General features: G+C 38.4%; 1 protein-coding gene across 5 annotated transcripts in view; it reads left to right on the top strand.

The window, feature by feature from the left end:
- The window catches only part of LOC128691397 (uncharacterized), a 216,061-nt gene that overhangs the window by 177,856 nt on the left and 22,833 nt on the right, over positions 1-15,372 (top strand). For 3 of the 5 annotated variants that reach the window (XM_070091599.1, XM_070091594.1, XM_070091596.1), the window contains exons 4-6: positions 7,057-7,255; positions 7,873-8,103; positions 11,780-12,051. In XM_070091599.1, the coding sequence (XP_069947700.1) occupies positions 7,057-7,255; positions 7,873-8,103; positions 11,780-12,051 (702 nt within the window). Of the gene's footprint in view, positions 1-7,037; positions 7,256-7,872; positions 8,104-11,779; positions 12,052-15,372 lie in introns of all 5 variants that reach the window. The other 2 variants (XM_070091598.1, XM_070091597.1) reach the window with 2 other exon arrangements.

The following is a 15,372-nucleotide window of genomic DNA, read 5'->3' on the forward strand; positions in this document are numbered from 1 at the left end:
GCTTTTTGTACAAGAGGGCTCGGTCACTTGGGGCTGTCTTGACATCAGCTGTCATGCTCACTGGTCACATCGGGTGACTTAGCACAGTGGTGCTACTCAGGTCTGGCTCAGACCTCACTGGACACACACAAACTACACACACACCGCGGTACATACGGTACACTAACATGTGAGAACACTGACTGAGAGGAATTAATTAACACACGACATATATTTTCTCTCAATCTTCTCGACAAATACTGAATTAATTACTAGAAACACTCGATGTGACATCATGTGATGTCAGGCGTGATGTCGCGAGGTGACGTCAGCAGCACTGTGACGTCAGCAGACATCTCGAGGTGACGTCAGGCAGACATCGTGACGTCATGAAGTCGGGCAGCATCGTCGGTGACGTATATGTGATGCGGGCAGCAGACCACAGCATGAGGCCTGGGACATCTGGCTCGGTAACTCACGTGGTTTGTAGATCCACGTGACATCGCCCACACCCACGTGGCGTCGGGATCCACGTGGCATGCTGATCTACGTGGCATGCCGATCCGCGTGGCTTGCTGATCTACGTGGCATGCTGATCCACGTAGCTTCGAGTAGCCTCGGGCACTCGGATACACAGCTCTGGCAATGAATCACACGAAAAACAGCAGAAAACACAGCAGAGGGAGTGAGTAGTGGTGAGTGTATGGTAGATGGGTGAGCGTGAGTAGGGCGAGCATGGGCAAGGTGAGGAACAGCCACTTCCTCTCCTCCTCCTCCACCCACAAACACGTGGAGAAGCTCACACTGGCCGCAGAAATCGCCACAAAACTCACCTCTGGCTTGCTGAAACAGCTGTGCTGAGCTGAACAACAACAGCAGCAACATACAAGTGACGCTGAACACGTGACTTTGGAAACAGCGTGGGACGCTGTAGCGTGGGGTCAGTAAGTAAGTAAGTAAGTAAGTTTATTCAGGTATACACAAATACAATTACATAGAATTATCATACATAGCAGCATATGTGTAGAGAACCTAGGATAACCCAAAAAAGTCAGACAGAGTGACTTATTTCCATTGGGCTCCTTACAATTCTCGGAGAATTTCGGCTAGATCCTGCTTGTACCTGTGTCTGGATGCTCCAACGTGCAGACACGACATCAGGATAACTCGTTGAGAGACTATATATATATATATATATATATATATATATATATATATATATATATATATATATATATATATATATATATATATATATATATATATATATATATATATATATATATATATATATATATATATATATATATATATATATATATATATATATATATATATATATATATATATATATATATATATATATATATATATATATATATATATATATATATATATATATATATATATATATATATATATATATATATATATATATATATATACATATATATTTATATATATATATATATATATATATATATATATATATATATATATATATATATATATATATATATACATATATATTTATATATATATTTAACACATCGGCCGATTCCCATCACGGCAGGGTGGCCCGAAAAAGAAAAACTTTCTTCATTCACTCCATCACTATCTTGCCAGATGGGCGCTTTACACTACAGTTATAAAACTGCAACATTAATACCCCTCCTTCAGAGTGTACTTCCCATCTCCAGGACTCAAGTCCGGCCTGTCGGTTTCCCTGTATCCCTTAATAAATGTTACTTTGCTAACACTCCAACAGCACGTCAAGTATTAAAAACCATTTGTCTCCATTCACTCCTATCAAATACGCTCATACATTCTTGCTGGAAGTCCAAGCCCCTCGCACACAAAACCTCCTTTACCCCCTCCCTTCAACCCTTCCCAGGCCTACCCCTACCTCACTTTCCCTCCACTACAGATTTATACACTCTCAAAGTCATTCTGTTTCTTTTCATTGTCTCTACATGTCCGAACCACCTCAACAACCCCCTCCTCAGCCCTTTGGATAATAGTTTTGGTAATCCTACACCTTCTCCTACTTTGCAAACTACGAATTCTCTGCATTATATTCACACCACACATTGCCCTCAGGCATGACATCTCCACTGCCTCCAGCCTCCTCCTCGTTGCAACATTCATCACCCATACTTCACATCTATACAAGAGTGTTGGTACAACTATACTCTCATACATACTCAGACTCCTAAGTGCACAACTCACCCTTTTTCCCTCATCAGTTCTGACTCACCTCATCTTTCATAGACCCATCTGCTGACACGTTCACTCCAAAATATCTGAATACATTCAACTCCTCCATACTTTCTCTCTTCAATCTTTCGTCACCTAATCTTTTTGTTATCCTCATCACCTTATTCTTTCCTATATTCACTTTTAATTTTCTTCTTTTACATACACTACCAAATTCGTCCTCCAACCTCTGCAACTTCTCTTCAAAACATCCCAAAATCACATTGTCATCAGCAAAGAGCAACTGTGACAACTCCCACTTTGTGTTTGATTCTATTAATTCCACACTTCTTGCCAAGATCCTCGCATTCACTTCCCTTACAACCCCATCTATAAATATATTGAACAGCCACGGTGACAACACACATCCTTGTCTAAGACCTGCTTTTATTGGGTAATAATCTCCCTCTTTCCTACATACTCGAACCTGAGCCTCACTATCCTCATAAAAACTCTTCACTGCTTTCAGTAACCTACAACATCTGCCACATTACCTCCCTATCCACCCTGTCATATGCCTTTTCCAAATCCATAAATGCCACAAAAACCTCTTTACCCTTATAAAATACTGTTCACCTATATGTTTCACTGTAAACACATGGTCCACACACCCCCTACCTTCCCTAAAGCCTCCTTGTACATCTGCTATCTTACTCTCCGTCTTACTTTTAATTCTTTCAATAATAACTCTACCATACACTTTACCAGGTATACTCAACAGACTTATTTCCCTATAATTTTTACACTCTTTTATCCCTTTGCCTTAAACAAAGGAACTACGCATGCTCTCTGCCAATCCCTAGGTACCTTACCCTCTTCCATACATTTATTAAACAATAGCACCAACCACTCCAAGACTATATCCCCACCTGCTTTTAACATTTCCATCTTTATCCCATCAATTCCAGCTGCCTTACCCCCTTTCATTCTACCCACTACCTCACGAACTTCTCCCACACTCACAACTGGCTCTTCCTCACTCCTACAAGATGCTATTCCTCCTTGCCCTATACACGAAAGCACAGCCTTCCTATTTTCATCAACATTTAACAATGCCTCAAAATATTCCCTCCATCTTCCCGATATCTCTAACTCTCCATTTAATAACTCTCCTCTCCTAATTTTAACTGTCAAATCCATTTGTTCCCTAGGCTTCCTCAACTTATTAATCTCTATACAAAACTTTTTCTTATTTTCAACAAAACTTGTTGATAACGTCTCATCCACTCTCTCATTTGCTCTCATTTTACATTGCTTCATCACCCTCTTAACCTCTCTTTTTCTCTCCATATACTCTTCCCTCCTTGCATCACTTCTACTTTGTAAAAACCTCTCATATGCTAACTTTTTCTCCCTTACTACTCTCTTTACATCATCATGCCACCAATCGCTCTTCTTCCCTCCCGCAACCACTTTCTTGTAACCACAAACTTCTGCTGAGCACTCTAACACTACGTTTTCAAACCTACCCCATACATCTTCGACTCCATTGCCTATACTCTCACTAGCCCATCTATCCTCCAATAGTTGTTTATATCTTACCCTAACTGCCTCCTCTTTTAGTTTATACACTACCTCTCTCTTACTTGCTGCTTGTATTTTCCGTGTATACCATCTACCTTTTACTCTCAGTGTAGCTACAATTAAAAAGTGATCTGATATATCTGTGGCCCCTATATAAATATGTACATCCTGAAGTCTACTCAGCAGTATTTTATCTACCAATACATAGTCCAACAAACTAGTATCATTACGCCCTACATCATGTCTTGTATACTTATTTATCCTCTTTTTCTTAAAATACGTATTACCTATAACTATACCCCTTTCTATACAAAGTTCAATCAAAGGGCTCACATTATCACCCTAAACTTACCTACCACACCCTCTCTAAATGTTTCTTCCTCTTTAGCATTTAGGTCCCCTACCACAATTACTCTCTCACTTGCTTCAAAGGTTCCTATACATGCGCTTAACATCTCTCAAAATCTCTTTCTCTCTCCTCTACACTCCTCTACACTCCTCTCTTCTCCAGGTGCATACACGCTTATTGTGACCCACTTTTCACATCCGACTCTTACTTTAATCCACATAATCCTTGAATTTACACATTTATATTCCCTCTTCTCCTTCCATAACTGGTCCTTCAACATTATTGCTACCCCTTTCTTAGCTCCAACTCTCTCAGCTACTCCTGACTTAATCCCATTTATTTCCCCCAACCGAAACTCCCCTACCCCCTTCAGCTTTGTTTCACTTAGGGCCAGGACATCCAACTTCTTTTTAATCATAACATCAGCAATCACCTGTTTCTCGTCATCCGCACTACATCCACGCACATTCAAGCATCCCAGTTTTATGAAGTTTTTCTTCTTCTCATTTTTAGGAAATGTGTACAGTACAAGGGGTTACTAGCCCATTGCTCCCGGCATTTTAGTCGCTTCATACGACACGTATGGCTTACCGAGGAAAGATTCTTTTCCACTTCCTTATGGACAATAGAAAGAAAAAAAGCAAAAACAAGAGCTATTAAGAAAAAGAAGAAAAACCCTAGATGTGTGTATGTATATATACGCATGTGCATGCCTGTATAGTGTGACCTAAGTGTAAGTAGAAGTAACAAGATATACCTGTTATGCAGCATATATATATATGTATATATATATATATATATATATATATATATTTATATATATATATATATATATATATATTTATATATATATATCATCATCATGCCATATATATATATATATATATATATATATATATATATATATATATATATATATATATATATATATATATATATATATATATATATATATATATATATATATATATATATATATATATATATATATATATATATATATATATATATATATATATATATATATGTCGTGCCGAATAGGCAGAACTTGCGATCTTGGCTTAAATAGCAACGCTCATCTTGCCATATAGGACAAGCGAAAATTTGTGTATGCAATAATTTCGCCAAAATTATACTGAACCTAACGAAAAAAATATATTTCACTGTGTTTGTTTAGTATTAAATTATTGTAAACAAATCTAAAATATATTTAGTTGGGTTAAGCTAAAATAAATTGTTCTTATTATAATAAGGTTAGGTAAGTTTTCTGAGTTTCTTTTGGTGCAAAATTAATTTTTTTAACATTAACATTAATGAAAAATATATATCTTTAAACGTATAAGAGAAAATTTTAGAAAGGACTTAATTTTAAATGAGTTCTTGCTAATTGACCAGTTTTACATATTCGGCACGACATATATATATACATATATATATATATATATATATATATATATATATATATATATATATATATATATATATATATATATATATATATATATATATATATATATATATATATATATATATATATATATATATATATATATATATATATATATATATATATATGTCGTGCCTTATATGCAAAATTTGCTGTTTTGGCTTAAATAGTAACGCTCTTCCTGCCGAATAAGGCAAGCGAAAATTTGTGTATGCACTAATTTTGCAAAAATTATTCTGAACCTAACGACAAAAATATATTTCATTATGTTTGTTTATTATTAAATTATTGTAAACTTATCTAAAATATATTTAGGCTAAATAAAATTGCTCTTGTTATAATAAGGTTAAGTAAATTATCTATGATTTTTTTTGGCACAAAATTACTAATTTTTACATTACATATATGAAAAAATATATCTTTAAACGTATAAGAGAAAATTTTAGAAAGAACTTAATTTTAAGTGAATTCTTGCTAATTCACCAATTTTACTTATTCGGCACGACATATATATACATTATTTTCTTTTTATATATTTATTGTAACTAAAGCTGAATTTAACACAAAATGCAAATATTCGAAAAATGACGCAGCGTAATGCGTAGGAAAATAAACCTTCTAGATTTAAAGTAGACCTGAATACTGCACAATTTAACAGCAGAGTTGGTTTACCCAGTAATTCAAGAATCCAGCAAAGTGTTTGCAAAAATATTTTTGATGAACAAGAGACGGGAAATGAAGGCAGCAGGTGGTGGGAGCTCTCTGATGCAGACCTTAAACGAAGCTTAACTAGCATGATGACCAGGATGAAGCTTGCATGATAAACACACGGTCTTGCATGCCAACACGTGATAGTTTCCAGTAAGTGGATTTTTCAATTGCATTCAATCAGCGTAAAACTTGGTGATTTGCCGAAATGGTTTCCTCTATCTTTGCCTATCAGTCCTACTCTCTCTCTCTCTCTCTCTCTCTCTCTCTCTCTCTCTCTCTCTCTCTCTCTCTCTCTCTCTCTCTCTCTCTCTCTCTCTCTCTCTCTCTCTCTCTCTCTCTCTCTCTCTCTCCTCTCCTCTCCTCTTCTCTCCTTTTGAAGTTAAATTTTATTTAAATAACTCCTTCCTTCACCAACAACTGGACTTTTATTCTTTAACAGCTACTGTTCCTCCACCTCACTGACAGCTGAGCTTTCCGTCTCTGACAGTTATGGTCTCTGTCTCTCTAGAAAAGAAAGTTTCCCACACTGACAGTCAAATTTATACGTCGGTACTAATCAAACTTTCACATACAGCCAAACTTTCTTAAAAAAAAAAACGGTCAACCCCTCCCTCCCTTAAAACCAAACTTTCTCTCATTGATAGACAAACTTTCCTTCACTGACAACTAAACTTTCCCTTACTAAGAGACAGATATTCCCCGACACAAGTAAAATTACCTACCAGTGACAGCTAAACATTCATTGACATTCAAATTTTTTCTCACTGACAGCCAAACTTTCACTCGACAGCTGATGAGGTGAAAACGCTGAAGGATGCGAGCGCAACGGAACATCTTCGGCAGCAGCTGGAGAGAGAGAAGGAGAAGAATCGAATACTGATGGAGAAGCTCCAAGAAAAGGAAGCCAGAGAGAGGGGACAGAGAGAGGCAAGAGAGAGAGAACGACACACAAGGGAGAAGAGCTTCCCTCCAGGAGACAAATCCCCCAGGTGAGAGAAAGTGCTGGGAGGGACGGAGGGAGTGAGAGAGGAAGTCATTGGTTATGTAAACATGATTAAATGTTTCCGCATGAAACAGCATGATAGTGTTATGTATGAATGTAACATTACATTTCACCCTGTGTACCAATGGGCCACTAGCTCGAGGGACGTCCACTAACAATCATTCTAGAGGCTCTCTAACAGGAACATTCGATAAGTTTTATTCAATGACCGGAATATGATCCGCTTAGCTTAATAAGAACTGCAGACACAAACGTTTTGTGTGTGTGTGACTAAACGTACTGTAGAATTTCTTGAGAATGTGCTTAATTTATTTGCATGGATCTATTGAAAATAATATTTATGCTTCTATTAACCATAAATCAAATAATTAATTCTAACGTCTTTGATGGTATGAAGACACTTCAGATTCAGGTAATGAGAGTAAGCCACTTATTTATAATTTAAATGTTTTCATATATCTGTACTAGCAAAACCTTGTCCTAAGGACTTCTTTGACTTCAAGAATGTATAATCCCTTGATCAGGAACCTGAAGCGTGCCATCACTCGACAGTTTTTTCCCTTGACTGTTAACTAACCTCAGTACTAACCTTCCCTCCCCTAGCCTGCCCCAGCGAATAAGGAAACGAATTAATCAGATCCACAAACCACAGTCCTTTGAGGTTGATGATGGATCTCCCGGGCCGCCTCAGCCACTAATCAGCGAGAAGACCCGCCTGCTTGGGGAAGAGCGGACCAATAACAGACCAGGACCAGAGCTGCCAACCAGTCAAATTGTAAAGTACGGAGGAGAAGCAGCCAATCCCAAGTCAAGTTCTCCATTTGATGTTGTTGAGTTAGTGTTCTTTCCACCTGTCTTTCTCTTTCACTGGTCACATATTTTTTTTTACTCCTATCACTTATAACATGAAGCCACAGTTAAGGAGGAGATGAGGGGAAAAATCAACCCACAATTGGTGACAGGTTTGTTAATATCAAGAAAAGATTTGGTTGGCATTCTATGGAAACGGCAGACGAGATTCTGAATAAAAATGTACGAATTTTCATTGATTTATTACTCGGATTCACGAAGCTTTAGGTTTTTAATTAGCGAAGATTTGGCATTCTAAATACACAAATTCTCAGAAAGTCGAAGGTTTTGGCTCTAGATTTATGTTACGTTTAATTAAATTACTAAAGCCACTTTACTGTAGATTCTCACAGCTTCTTTGTGCTTATTTCAAGGTTTAAGCATCAGAGTTCTTAAAGCTTCTCTCCCTAGATTCTCAAAATTTCTGGTCCTTTGACAGTGAATCGTAACAAGATAGTAGTATACTTTAAATAGATTGCGCCCAGGAAGTAGGGAAGGTCTTCTCCCTGGAAGGGGGGGCCACTCTCCATGCGAAGTGCATATCTGACTAAGTATCCAGTAAACAGTTGTAAGCATGACTGGCTAGGATATTTCCTCTTTCGTCTACCTTTGCGGTGATTTATGACCAATGACTTGGAATGAAATATGGATATTGCTTGTGGAAAGTATATAATTAACTAAATTCCTCTGTTTACCTTGAAATGAAGTTTATCTTATACAACAGTAAATTAGTCATTAAAATAGCAAGCTGGTAATAACAGTAGCAAATAGACAATGCTTTCAGCAACTGTTTATGATGACGTCGCTGAATAACCCTAAGGTTATATAGTGCCTTGCATATTAAACAAATTCTTCCCCCAGTGTTTGGAACTGGTTTCTCAAAACTCACTTGGCCCCATTAATGAAGATTCTCGCCCTAATTTTTAGAAGCTTCTGAACACAGAGTATTCCAGACTCTCTGTTCGGGTTCTTAAAGCTAAAACCTTTAAAGATGGTTTCTCCAATGTTTCTCATCCGAACTCTGGAAGCTTAAAGGCTTTGATTGTCCGTGACGCATTCGTTTCTCACATCATGTAAGTTCTCTCATTTTTAACTGAATATGTAAGCACTCGTGTGTCAGACTAACTGAATGAACAACACAACAATTGTGGCAAAATGACTCTCTCACCAACAGGGTAACAATAATTTTAATAGCGATAATAATGATAATAATGATTGTGGATGTTATGAATGACAAGAAGCTGGTTGTCCTGGCTCTAAGTGAAACAAAGCTGAAGGGGGTAGGAGAGTTTCAGTGGGGATAAATAAATAGGATTAGGTCAGGGTGTCTAATAGAGTTAGAGCTAAGGAAGCAGTAGCAATAATGTTGAAGAATAAGCTTTGGCAGGAAAAGAAGGAATATAAATGTATTAATTCAAGGATTATGCGAAGTAAAATAAGGATTGGATGTGAAAAGTAGGTTATAGTAAGTGTGTATGCACCTGGGGAAGAGAGAAGTGTGGAAGAGAGAGAGAGAGAGAGAGATTTTGGGAAATGTTGAGTGAGTGCGTGGGAAGTTTTGAACCAAGTGAGAGAGTATTTGTGGTTGGGGATCAAAATGCTAAAGTGAGTAAAAATATTGTAGAGGAAGAAGTAGGTAAATTTGGGGTGCCAAGGGTAAATGAAAATGGGGAACCTTTAACTGAACTATGTGTAGAAGGAGGTTTGGTATTAAGTAATACATATTTTATGAAAAAAAGAATAAATAAGTATATAACATGATATAGCACGTAATGAAAGTAGTTAGATTGGTGGATATTGGTGGATAAAAGGGTGATGGGTAAGCTTCAGGATTTACATGTTTATAGAGAGACAACGGATATATCGGATCATTATTTAGTTGTAGCCACAGTTAGAGTAAGAGGTAGATGGAACAAAAGGAAAATGGCAACAATAAGTAAGAGAGAGGTGAAAGTTTATAAACTAAAGGAAGAGGAAGTTAGGGTGAGATATAAGCAACTATTGGCAGAAAGGTGGGATAGTGCAAGTATGAGTAGTTGAGGGGGGGTTAAAGAGGGTTGGAATAGTTTCAAAAATGTAGTATTAGAACGTGGGGCAGAAGTTTGTGGTTATAGGAGGGTGGGTGCAGGAGGAAAGAGTAGTGATTGGTGGAATGATAAGGTAAAGGGTGCGATAAAAGAGAAAAAGGTAGCTTATGAGAAGTTTTTACAAAGCAGGAGTGATATAAGAAGGGCAGAGTATATGGAGAGTAAAAGAAAGGTGAAGAGAGTGGTGAAAGAGTGAAACGGAGAGCAAATGATAGAGTGGGAGAGGCACTATCAAGAAATTTTGCTGAGAATAAGAAAAAAAATTGGAGTAAGATAAACAAGTTAAGAAAGCCTAGGGAATGAATGAATTTGTCAGTTAAAAATAGAGCAGAGGAGTTAGTAGACGTGGAACTGGAGGTATCAGGTACCTGGTGGGTATATTTTGAGGAACTTTTAAATGTCGATGAAGAAAAGGAGGCACTAATTTCAAGCACTGGTCAGGGAGATATAACATCTTATAGGAGTGAAGAAGAGCAGGATGTGAGTGTAGGGAAAGTGTGTTGGAATGCATGAAAGAGGGGAAGGTACCTAGAGATTGGCAGAGAGCGTGTATAATTCCTTTGTAAAGGGATAGGAAACAAAAGAAATTCTAAAAATTATAGGAGAATAAGTTTACTGAGTTTATCAGGTAAAGTATATGGTAGGGATATTATTGAAAGAATTAGAGGTAAGACAGAGAGCAGGATTGCAGATGAGCAAGAAGGCTTTAGAATGGGTAGGGATGTGTAGATCAGTGTTTGCATTGAAGCATATGAGTGAACAGTATTTAGATAAAGGTAGGGAAATTTTTATTGCATTTATATATATATATATATATATATATATATATATTAACTGATAGGTAACATCGAAGATCTTTGTATGCCTCAAACGCATCCTTATCAAACTGATACGTTCTCTCTCTGTGTCTTTTTTTTCTTAGAATGGTTTGTATCCATCTGTTCCCTATCACATTGCTTGTCCCTGGAGTTATGTTCTAACTATCCAAATTACGTTACACTGACCATCTTTAGATTTATAAATCTTTCGATTTTTATGTTATGCTGACAGTCTCTCGATTTCTGTCTTTGATTTTGTCACGTTAGCTGCCCCTAGATTTATCAATGTTCGCAGTACCTAGCTTGATCTAACTTAACTATCCATACATGATTCTTTGTATTACACTTTACCTTTCTTCCTCCATACATGTATATGCGTCACATTCCAAAATCCCTGATTCATGGATTTACATGCACCAACCCCTACCATCACTTCTCCATTGTTGTACATGTACCCCCACTCAACTATACCTTCTAAATATATATATATATATATATATATATATATATATATATATATATATATATATATATATATATATATATATATATATATATATATATATATATATATATATATATATATATATATATTTTATTTATTTATTTATTTATTCCACCCTCCATGGATTTTTAGCCTTCTTTCAATTATCCCGTCTCCATAAATTTATTTGTACAACACTTAACTCTGGATTAATATGTACCACATAATTCCTTCCGTCATCAGTTACTTCTTATTCCACCTTCCTTCCTCAGGAGCCCTTCTCGTGGGAGGTTCGCCTGGAAGCGCCGAGGGCTGGAGAAGAGCAAGTCATTGGACCAATCGGAATTTCTGGCCTCCCTGAACGGCACCACTGCCAGTAGTGCCACCACCTCTAGCAGCACTACCACCAGCACCACCACCACCACTGTAGGGACTGGCGCTGGCTCCTCTTCCACCACCACCTGCTGCGCCGCCTCCGCCACCCACCATGCCTGGGTGTACGACGATCAGCGTCACGACAGTGACTCTGAAGACGGGGAGAGAGGTGAGTGTGTTTGTAATTACTGTTAACAGGAACAGAAATCCTGCTTAATATGGGAGTCCTGCAGACCAGGCATGAGAGGAATAGCAATAGACCCCTGGCTGCTTTCAAGAGGGAGTTGGACCGATATCTAAAGTCAGAACCCGATCAGCCAGGCTATGGACTATGTACGGCCAGCAGTAATAGCCTGGTTGATCAGGCCCTGATCCACTGGGAGGCCTAGTCCAGGGCTGGGCCACTGGGGCGTTGACCCCTAGAACACCCGCCAGGTAGGCTCTAGGTAGTGTGTGTGTCAGTGGGTTCCTGGGATAATATAGTAGAGTAGTAACAGAAAGGGCACAATACCGTGACTGGAACGATACACAAATAACAAACTTCAGAACACCCGTGACTTAACTTGATTCCTGCTTTTTCCTCTTCTCCCTCTTCCCCTTTCCTCTTTCCTTTTTCTCTTCTGGGTTGTCTTTCTTCTGCCTTGTGTTTTTGTTCCTTCTTTTACTTTTTATTATTTCCTCCCCTCTGTGTTCTTGCTCTTACCCCTCTGTGGGCACCAGCTGCCTTGCGGTGCTCCTCTTTCTTAGTATTTGACTGGATCCTCCTCCTTCTTACTTCCCCACTACTGCTTCCTTCCACCTCCACTACTGCTACTTCCTTCCACCTCCAGTTCTTCTACTACTACTGCTACTACTGCTACTACTACTACTACTACTACTACTATTACTACTACTACTACTACTACTACTACTATTACTACTACTACTACCACTATCCCTTCCTGCCTATATGTACTCTTCCTGGTCTACGTCTCGTTAGTGTGACTTTGTAAATGGTCCAAGTCTGACCGAAACGTCGTCGTAAGCTCCTCTCTTCAATGTGCGGGTTATTTGTGTATAGTAGAATAGTGTTTGTGAGATGGACTCTGGGGGTAGAATGGAAGAATGGTGCAAGTGCGAGGGAACCTGACACGTAATAACAGCATGGTATATGTGAGCGTGTCCCTTGCGTTACTTGGATAAGGGTCTGCGAATGGGAAGAGCTTGGTAAGATAGGTAAAAGAGGAGTGAGGTGCATAAATGAAGCCTTTGCAAGGAGTAAGATGTGAAAGAAAGGTCTCTCCCTGAGAGAGAGCGAGGTGTGTGTGTGTGTGTGTATGTGTGTGTGTGTGTGTGTGTGTGTGTACTCACCTAATTGTACTCACCTAATTGTGGTTGCAGGGGTCGAGACTCATCTCCTGACCCCGCCTTTTCACTGATCGCTACTAGGTCCTCTCTCTCTCTCTGCTTCCAGTGCTTTATCATACCTTGTCTTAAAGCTATGTATGGTTCCTGCCTCCACTACATCACTTGTTAGGTTATTCCACTTTCTGACGACTCTATGACTGAAGAAATACTTCCTAACATCCCTCTGACTCGTCTGAGTCTTCAGCTTCCAATTGTGACCCCTTGTTTCTGTGTCCCCTCTCTGGAACAACCTGTCTCTGTCTACTTTATCTATTCCACGCAGTATTTTGTATGTCGTTATCATGTCTCCCCTGACCCGCCTGTCCTCTAATGTCGTCAGTCCGATTTCCCTCAACCTTTCTTCGTAGGACATACCCCTGAGCTCCGGAACTAGCTTTGTTTGCAAACCTTTGCACTTTCTATAATTTCTTGACGTGCTTGACCAGGTGTGGGCTCCAAACTGGTGCTGCATACTCCAGTATGGGCCTGATGTACACAGTGTACAGTGTCTTGAACGATTCCTTACAAAGGTATCGGAACGCTGTTCTCAGGTTTACCAGGCTCCCGTATGCTGCAGCAGTTATCTGGTTGATGTGTGCCTCCGGAGACATGCTCTGTGTTATGGTCACCCCAAGATCTTTCTCCTTGAGCGAGGTTTGCAGTCCTTGGCCACCTAGTCTATACTCTGCCTGCGGTCTTCTTTACCCTTCTCCGATCTTCATGACTTTGCATTTGGCAGGGTTGAATTCAAGAAGCCAGTTGCTGGACCAGGTGTCCAGCCTGTCCAGGTCTCTTTGAAGTGCTGCCTGGTCCTCATCTGATTTAATTCTCCTCATTAACTTCACATCATCTGCGAACAGAGACACTTCTGAGTCTAACCCTTCCATCATGTCATTCACATATACCAGAAATAGCACTGGTACTAGGACCGACCCCTGTGGGACCCCGCTCGTCACAGGTGCCCACTGTGATACCCCATCCCTTACAATGACTCGTTGTTGCCCCCCCTGTGTGTGTGTGTGTGTGTGTGTGTGTGTGTGTGTTTCGTGTGGTACCATTGAATAAAGGCTGCTACCTCTAGCATGCCAGAGCCTCTTTGCAAGAAAACTAAAGACAGTGAAAGATAAAGTTGAGTATCAGAAGAGAGTTTAAAAGAAACTGGTCAGGCTAAAAATGACGCTTAAATGCATTACAGAGAAGCCAGCAAACTTAATATAAATAATGTTCGTGAATTTACATTGTCGTTTACTAAATTTTCTGTGAGACACTCTGGGTTTGGGAACATTATTAAATACCGAACAATAACTCAAGGTTCCTCTAGTGCCTGAAGCTCATTTTCTAATGTTATTAATGTATTAATTTGTTAATTTGTTACAGAAATAAAGGAAATTATGAATAATATTGTATGAAGATTCAATACTAATTAAGGAAAAGATACTTTACTTTATTGTTAATATGTATTATAATACTGTGCAACTTTTGTGAATTTATAAATTTAGTTACTCTTGATTATAATATATCATATAAATTTGAAAAAAATATAGCTGTATATTTTCTGAATAATATCGCAGTTAATTTTACCTAAATAACATATGTAGGATATTTTTTTTAATTACTCTCTATGTGAAAGTTAATGATTTTTTTGCGTGAATTCGTTAACATAATTTTTAAAGAAGTGGACCGGTAAGCCAGCGGAAGTCCTCGGTCAGATGACCAAAAGCTCCAGCTGTGGGTCATCATATGACTAAGACCCGCGTCAGGAAACGCTTGTCCTGTTTCCCGATAAATATTATACCTACCTCCCGTTATTTGTTACATATTTACTAAGTCAAACATGAAAAATTAATTCCTTCTAGAGACACAACTTTGTCCTTCCATCGAAGGTTTATTTACTCTGGCTGAAACCCCGAGTCCTCCATCAATACCTAGATGACAATACCACAGTAATTAATTGGTTAATTATAATATGGAATTATTTTAGTCGAACAGTCGTTGGGATTGGTGAAAAATGGCACCAAGTCGTAGAGTTTGTGGTTGGAGCAACAGTGTCAGTGTGGGTAACAGGCGAGGGACGTCGCATAGAGCCAGCTCTAATTGTAATATT

The sequence above is a fragment of the Cherax quadricarinatus genome, chromosome 36 (assembly GCF_038502225.1).
Source record: "Cherax quadricarinatus isolate ZL_2023a chromosome 36, ASM3850222v1, whole genome shotgun sequence".
NCBI classification, from domain to species: Eukaryota; Metazoa; Arthropoda; class Malacostraca; order Decapoda; family Parastacidae; genus Cherax; species Cherax quadricarinatus.